Raw genomic sequence first — 11,350 nt, 5'->3', positions numbered from 1 at the left:
CAAATATATCTAACGCATTCACGAGTAGGTCATAGACCTCTTTGATTTTTTAACTGTACAGTTTTAACATCTCATTGTAATTTACCCTGAAAAACCCTTTTTGGAGAGGCAAATAAAATCTTTTTTCCTTTCTTTTTACATTTTGTAGTCGATTTGCAGCTGCGGAGCGGTAAACAGATAAACCCGACAGAATCTGCTTCAGTATATTTGCACAAGGAATGAACTTTTAACAACGCCATTATTTCTGATCCTCCCGTTAAGCTTTCTCACTTGTCACAACTTCACGGAATATAGACCACTTTAGAGATTATGCAGAGAACATTGCTCGCGAAAACAGCGCAACAATTTATGTCTCGAGATTCCCCTTCCCCCTCAGAGTCTGTACAGGCGGGTGGACGGCCGCTGACGTCAGAACCAATTTTTTTCGGCTCGATGGGCTTACCAATTTTTTTAGGTATGGGGCTCCGCCGAAGGCAGGCGCGGGAGCTTCACATTTGGGTTGGTGGCAGATTGATGAATTCATAGAACTCGTGGACGTTTCTAGCCATTTCGAAAAACCCAGATGAAAACACACAGTCACTCAAATAAACAACCATAAACCAACGCTTGGTAGAATTCTGTTTAATTTATTTGTAAAAATTCAAGCTTTCCCACACTATTTATTCAAATCGTTTTGACGTTATGTACAACTGTATTTACATCTGAAATAAAACTATGCCGAACGTATAAAACTAGGCGTTCTTTGACTACGTACATTCACTCTTGACATCGGAATTAAGTTAACTAATAATAAATTATTGTCACAGGTTCTGAACAAATTCACGTGACAACGTGCATCTCATTTCGTCGATCAAGACCGTGAGACGCAGTCGAAAGCTACGTTTTCTATTTGTTAAGACCTTGTGACAAGAATTTATTATTAGTTAGGAGTTCTTTCGTTCAAACTAAAAAAGCAAATGGGGTATTATTTCAGTCATAATATCTTAGCTGTATAGCATATATCAAGGATCTGACGGCATTCAGGGCCACGTTCACACTAATTTACTAAGAGACGATTTTGTCGTCAAGCTATGATTCTCGTTATTCCTGTCTATTTTGTGCCACCTTCGACGCCATCAGCTCAAACCTACAGCATTCTAGTGCCGTAAAATTCCAAACATACGTGCTGGGCTCATAAAAAGGCTGCTTTGTGTCAACTCTGTTCCTCTGGTCCAATAAATAACTCGTTTACCAGATAACAAGTTTCCATCATTTCTGAACCGGTGAGCTTTTCAAATTCAGGTCTGAAGAAAACAAAGTACATAATGATGTTAAGTTATTGTTATTAAGCTATTTCATAGGTTGATAATTGATGTTATGTTAAGAGGGAGGGAAGGAGGGACGATTTGCTTTGCCTATTATAAAGTACCTGGTCAACTCGGAATGGTCTTACTGAACTAGATAAAATTGATAGAAAAGATATTCCTTTCTAAGCACCTTTTTTTTACATCTCATCAAACCTTTTATAGAAAAGTAGCCTTTCTTCTCTACAAACCTTCCATTTTCGCTGACAGTGAAATTGTACCTATTCCCGGGCGTTTCAAACAAATCTTAAGAGAGCACAAAATGCTCTATTCGCTACCACTCTACCGGTCTCACTACCGATCCAAATTCGACTAACAATATCTCAGTCTAGAGCAAATCAAATTACTATCATTGACTGTACCTTTGATCTCCTTCCAACTCTCCCCGAGCGAACCTTTCTCGCACTTCCTCAAACATTCTTTCTCCAAGAACAGTAATCACGTGCCTAATGGGACAACAAAAGAAAATAGAACCATAATTATTTTGACAACTCGCATTAATTTGTTCACAAATTACACCGATTTTTAAAGTTTTATCACTGTGCCTTTCGATAATACACGAACTGCTCTCGTTTTTCGCTGCTGTCAATCATCTGTGTAGCAGACCTCTCAGGAAACAGAAAATCACTTCAACGGGCTCAAAAGTTCACGTTCGTGATGTGATAAAAAAGAATCACGTTTGAGGAATGTAATTAGTAGCATTCGACTCATTTTGTTTATTCTTTCTATTCAGATTCGTTGATTGCATGTCGTTGTAAATTATGCTTGCTGATAGCAAAAAACCGCAATCTTTGGTTACATTTTAGGCTTTAGGTTGAAAGCACAGTAGAAAGCGGTCACATTTTTCATGGTTTAATTTCTGTTATTTCTAAACGTCACCTATCACCTTGTTACAAAAGATGCTCCTTATACTTACTCTTTAAGCTTCTGTTTACAAGATGAGGGTCTGTCGGTATCTTCAACGAGCTCCTCTTCAACTACTGGAGCAAGAAAAAAAAAACGATCAGTTACTGGGTTAGAGTGTGGTGCAAATTATTACATTAATGAAAATGGCTTTATAGACCTTGATCACAGGCGTCTATCAATCACGGCGGGAAGCCTCTCTCCTCAGCAGAGGAGAGAGGAGTGAAGCGGAATGTTATGGCGTGTTGTCGTGCCATCATGATTGTGAGCTCAAGTCTCAAAAGCTCTTCCCTCCGTAGAAAGGGAGGGGGGATTAATAGCACTTCAAAAAGGCAACATTCTATCGGTATTAGAACTATCGCCCAGCTGAATATATAAACGTACAGTTTAATCTCGAAACGAAACGTGCGAAATTCACTGTGGTAGCTGTTGTTCTCTAATAAACGCCGAATTTCAGCCATGATTTCAGGTTGTTGGACGGAGCCCTAAGAAATGTACCATGATGCATATGTATAACGCACGTGCAAAGCCATTGTACTGCTCGTAAGACCATATTTGGCGACGTACCCGTTCCCGTTGCAGTTCTGGTTATATGCTAAGGCTCCCTAGTATATAATCCTATTACATGTACCCCTATGCTTTGAGTCACAAGGACGATGTATTCATTTGGTTTTTGTTTTTTTAAAATTTGGTACGCTACACACAAAAAAGCTCACCTTCGGCATCCTGAGCTGCTCTGGCATTGGTAAGAATATCATCAAGGACCTTGAGGGAAGAAAATGATAATTACAATTCAAAATAAAGAGACAAGGGATGAAAAATGCTCGAACCCGCCAGCAAAACTGAAAGCTTTTAACCCGAGTTTAACTACCTTATTGCTACTTATTTTCGCGGGACTTAATTTTCGCGATTTTTAAAAATTCGCGAAATTAAAGACCCGCGAAAAAAGGTTCTCGCGAAAAATAACGACGCGAAATTTAATACCTTTCTATATAATTCGTTAATGTTGCCGCCAGTTTATTACATAATTATCTTGTTACAGTCGTCAAACTAGCTCTGCTTTGTTACAAAGGAACATGTCAAACTGTTTTAAGTTTCGTTTTGTTATATGGTTTTGTTCAGTGTCATTGGAAACTATTGCTGTGAAAAATTAAAATCAGTTGTGCAAGTTTTGAGACTTACTGTTTGTTAATGCAGACCAGTATTTTGACAATTTTCGCGAAATTTAGTTCCTTTCATCGTATTTTTTTGGCCAAATCGCGAAATTTAAGTTCCGCGAAATATGCCCGTTCCATTTTCGCGAAATTAAGTTCCCGCGAAAATAAGTAACAATAAGGTAGACAACTGGTAGTCTGTCTTTTCTCTTAGGGTCCGAGGAACGCGCGGTTATATCAGGAACGCGAGCAAACTGGTTGAACTGGCGGATGGATGAGAAGGGGCTTGGGGCGATCCGATCGCGCGCGCACTCTTGTCTCGCCCCAATCCTTCCTCGCGCGTCTTAAACCCTCGCCGAGCTTACTAATTTTTTTCGCACTCCCTTACTAAATTTTGAAAGAAAAAACAGACTGCAAGCAGTCAAGTTTATCACACCAGACATGATCTTACGTTTGATAATTGTTTACCTCTTCTTCGGAATCATCCTCAAAGTCGTCCGGATATTCATCTTCAAATTCTTGTTCGTCTCTCTTTTCTTTGTGTTTCGTTGCAGACATCGGCTTTTTTAGGGAATCGCCATTCAATTCCGATTCCTCTTCGAATTCGTCCGAGTACTCTTCGTCGGCTGACTCGTCAAAGTCGTCAGAGTATTCCCCAGGGTCCTCGGCTTGCTTCACTGAATCAATTTCTAAAAAAATAACATTAAATAAATAAAACGAAACATAGCCATTGTAAACAAATGCCATCGCCAACATTTTGTTCATCCAGTTTACACAAAATGGAAAAAGATTACAGCTTGATTTTCTGTAACAACTAATACGATTTCAAGGCAAACCAGTATTTCAGATTGCACGGAAGTTATGTAAAGATTTATAAACTCACTGATATAATACTACTTCATGATTTGTTTACAGCTGTGCACTAAGTAAAGTAAACCACGTAATAACGGTGCAGTCGTTGATTCCATGAAATAATAAATGATTCATTTTTACAGTTCGTACGCGTTATTAACTACCTCGGATGTTAGAAAGGCACTCGGAAAGTTCATTTTTAAACCATTCACTTTCGACTAGTCATTAACAAACTCTTCTTGTGCTCTTTCAAAGCATCTATCTAATAAACTCACTGATATACGAAATGCGTGCATAAAAGAAGTAAACTCTAAGTCACAACTGATGATAAATGGCTAGCACTAAGCACTTAACAAACCTTTCTTTTCTTCTGAAGCAGTTTGTTGATGCCCTCTGTTCATTGGCTGAGCTGACTTGCATCTCGCCTTTGTCATTTTACCGTTCTCATCCGGGGATTTTATTCCTGCAGCTGAAGAGGGACGCTGAGGCATGCTGGGAGACTTGTTTCTATTTCCGGCTGTGGTCTTTAGTAATTGTCTATTGGTGGGAAAACAATGAAAAATGATTATTTTTCCTAGAAAATACGACAATGACTGGTAACTGGAGACAAAAAATAAAACGTGCAAATATTACTCCTATACTTTGCGTCACACAACCCAATTTAGTGCGTGGCATACGCCTTCATTAATTCTGAAACTACTAACTTTGCATGTAATGCCTCTTGGAGGTTTTCTTTTTCTTTGATGAAAACAGCAAGATGCTCTTGAACAAAGGAAAGATTAAGAACAGTCCCAGCACTGAAAGAGAAAGTCCACAAATTTATTTGTTTTAAAACGTGCAGTGTAAATCAGAAGCTAAAAAAATATGCTTGTTCTACAATGTCTGCCACAAACGTATTTACTGGTTTTGGTCAATATCATTCATCAATTGAAAGCGACGTGTATCATTCGCTATTATCTTGAGACCGAGTGAGTGTCAACCACGTGATCATCATGTGCTGATGACACTTACGATGGTCTATCATCCGGGGACTTGGCTAGAAGTTGTTTGATAAGCGCCTCTAAAGATGATGAGTACTGAGATGGAACTTCCTAAAAGGAGAAAAAAGAAGGATCAATAAGTTTCTATAGAGCTCTTAATGTGCGTGTACAACATGACAAATTAAAGGAATCGATCGTGCGGTCTTGATTGGTGTAGTGAAGCAACAAAAACATTCTGTCATTTTAGCTGGCTTGTAAGGTGCAAAATCACAGCATTGAATCCTGCCCTCCCGGCCCTTTCTGTATTAAAAGTTGTACAAGACTCACCCCGTGATCCACTTTAACGATCTTGTAAAACAAACTGACAAAGTTTGATGCATCAAAAGCATAACGTAATGCACACATCTCGAACAGAAGACAACCAAGGGCCTGACATGAAAAAAATAAAAAAGAATATCGGTTACTAAAAAAAGTCAACCTTCAGTTCTACGATGTAGAAAATTGTCTTCAAATCGAAGGAACTCCAAATAATTGTGGATATAGAAAAACGTTACAGAAAAGGAAAACAAATCAAAAAATTCGGAAGCAAGAACCTGTAAATGGTAAAATTCTGGCCATGTTGGCAATAATAGAAGTCAGTGGTAGCAAATTATGCATCTATAAATAGCCGATAAGTTGGGTTTTTTCAGTCTTTTCAGTTGTCCATTTATTGTCGTATTACGTATATCGTGAACCATTTGAAGATGTTTAGGTAAAAGGCGAAGTTAACGCTCAGCCCAAGCAGAGAGCATTCTAGTTATAGTTAAATTTCATGTGCCCCAAGCTTTTAGAGCTGCGGCCAGTGTTAGCTGAATTAAAAGTGGCTCACCCAGACATCCGCCTTGGAGCTGTACGGCATATCTTGGCATAACTCTGGACTGAGATAACATGGCGTACCGCAACAAGTCTGTGCCATGTCAAACGTGTTCTCCATCATTCGTGAGATCCCAAAATCACCTAACAATAATAAACGGATACAAGTATGAGTGAAGCCAGCTCCCTTTATTCTTATACCAGCATGCCTAGAGCGAACACTACCGTTCAAGACAGCTAGCTCCTCTCACTTAATCTCTCCATCGATCTCCACCTGAAACTGTTTCAAATGGGAACTGAGTACTTTCCGATGGTCTAACGTTTCCCAGTGTAGGAGGTTTTTTCCATTCAATAAAATCATCCTAAAAGATCTTCCGAAACAAATGCAAAGGGCGATGTTTCCGTGACGTTACCGCTTAATGCTTGTGCAAACGTGATTCCCATGGATCAGACGCCAAGGACCACAGAACCTCAAGATTCTTTGCCCTGTTAAGATCCTCTTTATGTTTAGAGAAGTAGTCGCCAAGCTCAGTTGGTGGAGCAAGGCAGTAGCATCGCGAAAGTAATAGCTTCCAATCCTTTTGTACAGTAGCTGGGAAATTTTATTTGGCTGGGAGAGCAATTGATTATATTCCTTATATGCTAAGAATCGAAGATCAGTTATCATTTATTTTATTTTATCAATGCATATCGTTACCTATTTTGATGACACCCTTCTTGGTCAAGAATACATTCTGTGATTTCAAATCCCTGAAAAGAAAACAATAATCACATTTACCTAAAAGTAAATTATTTTAATAGGTGAATGTTAGAAACATTTTGTAGAACCATTAACTGAACTACTGAAAATGACTGACAAAAACATCATTAGAAACTACTGTACTAGCTGACCTGGAAATGGAAAATTTGAAAACTGTGATAGCATTGTAGATATGCAATGCAGCAAAGGCCAAAAATTTGATGGACTCATGAACTCAGTAAGCTGTACCATACCTATGAAGAACTTTCTTGGAGTGAATATGATGTAGAGCCATAGTCATTTGAATAAACCACTGTAGACAGATGGATAAAAGAATTGAAAAATATATACCCCGGTAAGTACTAATCAAGATGATATTGTTAACTTAAGGTATAACCTGGTCTGTTTGGTTGTGGTATTCACCAAATTATAGTCACTTCATTTTAACCATGGCAGGGATGATGAAAAAAAAAAAACTAAGCTGGCTCATTTTAAAGCCCAGCTAGCTTTTTTGATCCGGCTTCATACCTGTCAGAATTGCCCCAAAGCTTTGTTTGCTTTGCTTTCCAGTGATACTGTAAGTTCTCTTTCAACCGGTGAATTTAGCCAATAGTCTAGCTGCCCTAAGCTTAGTCCCTGCATGGTGTCATTTTCTTTTAACCGTAGTGGCAAAGAACAAGAGTTTTTGCCATGTCCGAGAGAGTCAATATTTTCAGACTGTGTTGTGTAGCATTATCTAGCATTGTAGATATGCAACGCATGCAAAGGGTTACAGCATTACTAACAGTGAAAGCTCAATATAGAGAGAATATATTGAGGAAGGACCAAAGGACTGGCAAAAAACACTTGTTATAATGAGCATTATTGAGGTTTTGTGATAATGGGCTTCTGGGCCATATATTCTACTATAACTGGGGTGAAGAATATTGCTTGTTATTAACTGAGGACTTCGCTATATAGAGGTTCATTAACTCGAGATTCTACTGTTCATGCATTCAGGTAGCCCTCTGCACATCTGGTAACATGTTAACTTACTTGCATAATTTGTTCCTCTGAGAATGGAGAGTTTTTCTAATAGAAGGCATGAAATACATTGTACATGTCATTAGTTATAATATTTTTTTTATAAAAATACTAAAAACTTAATTTATTGCCTCAATCATTTTGCAATTCTAATGTGCAGTTCCCTGGAGGATATATTAAATAAATATGGGTACCAAGTCTTATTAGAAAATATATACAAATACCAACCTCCCTTGCATTAACAATCTGATCTTGCAGAGTTCCCCCATCACAAAAATCCTACAAAAAAATTGTTGAGCATATTTTCACAATTGTCTAGTACGAATTGTCTAAACCAGTCCACCCCTTTCAGAGGTCTAAATTTCCAGCTTGTTCCATCAAAATACAAAGGCAGGGATATAGGTAAGATTTCCAACAGGTGAAATTTTCTTGATTACAGGCGGAATATTAGGGTCACATTAAATGAGAGATATAAACAGAGACAGTCTTTTAGCCAGAAAAATAAGTCCTCAGGTGGTTATTTTTTCCGCCTTCTGCCTATCATTTACATCCCTGAAAGGATCCATAAGATAAAAAGAATACTTTCACAAACTTTGTTCAAATTCATAAAGTTACTTTATATTAAATGAAATAATAATCAAACATCTTCACCTAAACCAGGATTAATAAGTGAGAGAACATCATCTACATGTGTACATACTGGTGGGCACAGAATAATAGCTAGGGCTCTGAATGATTTAACTCACTGTACCAGCTGTCTTAATTATAAACCCAAGTTTACAAATGTATACACACACAGTAAATTGTGACCATGCATACTTAGTAAAAAGAAATGCCAAAAGGTGTTGTTAAAATAATAATAATATAAAAGATTTGTAATAAAAATCCAGTTGAGGTCACTGGCCAATTTTCATACACATGTACTCTGTTTTAGGTTGATCTTTTACTTAATACAGGGACAGATCTAGAGGTAGGGTGCAGGGGTGCACACCCTCTTCCCCCCTGAGTTGACATGCGGCTTTCTAATGCAACTAGTATTCTACAAAAAAAATCAGTTATGCCATTCTTTAGTGGTGCACCCCCTCCTGAGAAAAATCCTGGATCCACCCCTGTAATACATTGCTTTCAGGGGGTTTAATTATGGATTAAAATGTATTAAGCACTGTGGCAGATTACTGATATAGGCAAATAACATGAATCTCACCTGTACAATAAAGAGCAACTCCTCTGATGAATCAAAGAATGATTCTTGCAGTGAAACAACATGGGGATGTTTTAGGTGAGCTAAAATGCTAAAATTACAAAAAAAAGGTATTACCCCGGTAGTCAAAATTACACATGTACCAACAAAGTCCCACTTACCATGATGCACTTGTTATGCAAAAGTAGTCAAGGGCAAGAAAAGTAAAAATAATTAGCCCAATTATTTAAACTACAGCAGCTGCAGAGACAAAATATCTAGTTAATAAAGCAGGTATAACCTGCTTTATTAACTAGATATTTTGTCTCTACGGCTGAAGTTTAAATAATTGGGCTTATCCATCAGATGGATAATTTGTCTATATATATGAACTTTTTGATAGATGATACATCTAGATACTCTCTCTAAACATCAAATTTAATTATCTATACAGAAATTACCCATCTTAAATTATTTGTCTCAGATATATACCGGTAATTTGTCTCTAGTATAAATTGGACCATTCTAACAAGCCTCAATTTAGTAACTCTCTAGACTAGTTAATCCTGAATCTTTTAATCTATAAGACTAAAATACAATGGGCTGCCTAGTAATTAACACATGCCATGCAGTTAGTTTTGACTGGTTGTACCTTGCTTCCTTTAAAACAGCATCCTTTGTTTTGTTCTTTTTGTTTGGATCTAAGATGATTTCTTTGATAGCAACATGTCTATAACAAAAACAGTGATTAGAAAACTATCTGTCAATCTTTACTTGTTTACAAGAGCCCAGCGTATTCAATCAAACGTTCGGTAATCGGAGCCAATCGAACACCAATCGTTCAATTGGGTTCGGTAATCGAACATAATCAAACTCACAATAAATGTTGTCAATCGAACAAAATCGAACTATCGATTAACGAACAGTCGACAATCGAACAAAAATCGAACTTTCCATTACCAAACAGTGGACAATCAAACTCAATCGAACGTTTGATTACCGAACTCCTGTTTGTTTGTATTGCGGTTATTTTGTACGCTGCTCTGTCTCCCTAGTTAGTCCTGCGTGATTTGCTTATCAAGAGACAGATTCCAAACAAAATCGAATCAGATTGAGTTGGATTGTATTCGATTGGTTCAAATGGTTTGAAAATCGAACTCACAGCAAAATAGTTGTTCGATTTTGTTCGATTACCAAACCAAATCGAACGATTGGTGTTCAATCAGGTTTGTTTGATTTTTGGTTTGATTTTGTTCGATTGGATATGCTGGGCAATTGGCAGAGGTGAATGCAACACATGTAATTGACTACAGCCCATGATTATGAGTGTGTAAAAATAAAAAAAGTGCCAGTACCAACATATCACAGTTTAAAATTTGGTATAGCTTCTCAGCTCCGACTGGATTAGTAATCTTGTTCACCTGATCCAGACACCCAGAGTTTGCCAAATTAAGGTGGGGTAAAGACATCTGAAAATCAGGCCCCAGGCATGTAGCTGATGATCCTTCTAAAATTTCCAAACATTACCAGGAGATCAAGAAAAATTGACCTGAAATATCACCCAATGATTTCTGTTGCCAGGCTCCATAATAAGGTTCTGAAAGCATGCGCGATATAAGCTCAAAGTATTCCACTCGCCCCGTGCAAATAACATGTATATTTACTTAACTGGCAAATACATGCACCTGGTTATAGCCCAGGGAATCCCCACAACAATATATTTATCATAAAAATTCCAAAATAGTTTGGTCTTCGATACGTATAAGGTTAAACATGAGTTTACTTATTGTCAGTTATTGCACGATCCTGCGTGCAATCACCAAATATAAAACATAAATCGTATAAGTTTAGTACAATTAAAATAATTAATTTATAAGCTTACTGTCGTTACTGACTATTTGTAATTATAAACAACCATGTAAACTAAGCGGGGTTGAATCTATACAACTACACAACGTACCGTTTATCTTCTTTCTCGGTCGCAAGAAGAACTCTCCCGCCAGCTCCTTTGCCAAGGGTTCTTATAACCTCGTATTTCTCCATGTTCTAAATCAATTTTAAACGGACGTGCAAAAGTGACTTTGATTTCACATGTGTCGTTAGCAGCTAATCAGTGTGATCCAGAGAAGCGCCCTTGGATGGTAGATAAAATCATTTTTAACAATACAATGAGGACGAAATTCCTTCGCTGATTAAGTGATTTCCATTGACTCCAGGCGAATAAAAATACTTCAATCTCGAATTCCTTTCACTTTTTGGAGGTTTCGTTTCCAATGTAATCGAACGACAGGCTGAGTAGCCGCGCCGTAAAATAAATAGCTTGG

At 37.7% G+C, this 11,350-nt stretch overlaps 1 protein-coding gene across 2 annotated transcripts; it reads right to left on the bottom strand.

Moving 5' to 3' along the window:
- Nucleotides 1–613: 613 nt before the first annotated feature.
- On the bottom strand, nucleotides 614–11,313 carry LOC144647758 (serine/threonine-protein kinase Nek1-like). Of its 2 annotated transcripts, none has more exons than XM_078507441.1 (17): nucleotides 10,987–11,313; nucleotides 9,679–9,756; nucleotides 9,051–9,138; nucleotides 8,075–8,125; nucleotides 7,859–7,894; nucleotides 7,078–7,136; nucleotides 6,782–6,834; nucleotides 6,101–6,228; nucleotides 5,560–5,661; nucleotides 5,264–5,343; nucleotides 4,957–5,049; nucleotides 4,611–4,789; nucleotides 3,869–4,089; nucleotides 2,963–3,011; nucleotides 2,260–2,323; nucleotides 1,706–1,789; nucleotides 614–1,283 (listed from the first exon to the last, which is right to left on the bottom strand). In XM_078507441.1, the coding sequence occupies exons 1-17, from the start codon at nucleotides 11,067–11,069 to the stop codon at nucleotides 1,193–1,195; spliced, it is 1,539 nt and encodes a 512-aa protein (XP_078363567.1). In that variant the 5' UTR covers nucleotides 11,070–11,313; the 3' UTR covers nucleotides 614–1,192. The 2 variants fall into 2 exon arrangements, with proteins under 2 accessions (XP_078363567.1, XP_078363568.1); XM_078507442.1 differs by having other exon boundaries at nucleotides 2,260–2,320.
- Nucleotides 11,314–11,350: the final 37 nt, after the last annotated feature.

Source organism: Oculina patagonica, chromosome 4 (assembly GCF_052425735.1).
Source record: "Oculina patagonica isolate OP01 chromosome 4, crgOcupat, whole genome shotgun sequence".
NCBI classification, from domain to species: Eukaryota; Metazoa; Cnidaria; class Anthozoa; order Scleractinia; family Oculinidae; genus Oculina; species Oculina patagonica.
The sequence above is the reverse complement of the archived record's forward strand: the minus strand, read 5'-3'. Positions and strand labels throughout refer to the sequence as shown.

What these genes read in the sequence shown, in the direction of transcription:
- LOC144647758 (XM_078507441.1), bottom strand. Translation starts at nt 11,069, where the DNA reads ATGGAGAAATACGAGGTTATAAGAACCCTTGGCAAAGGAGCTGGCGGG. An exon ending in TCCAAGAAAGTTCTTCATAG is followed by an intron (nt 6,835 to 7,077) that starts GTATGGTACAGC and finishes TTTTCTTTTCAG; the next exon opens with GGATTTGAAATCACAGAATG. An exon ending in GAAGGGTGTCATCAAAATAG is followed by an intron (nt 6,229 to 6,781) that starts GTAACGATATGC and finishes TATTATTGTTAG; the next exon opens with GTGATTTTGGGATCTCACGA.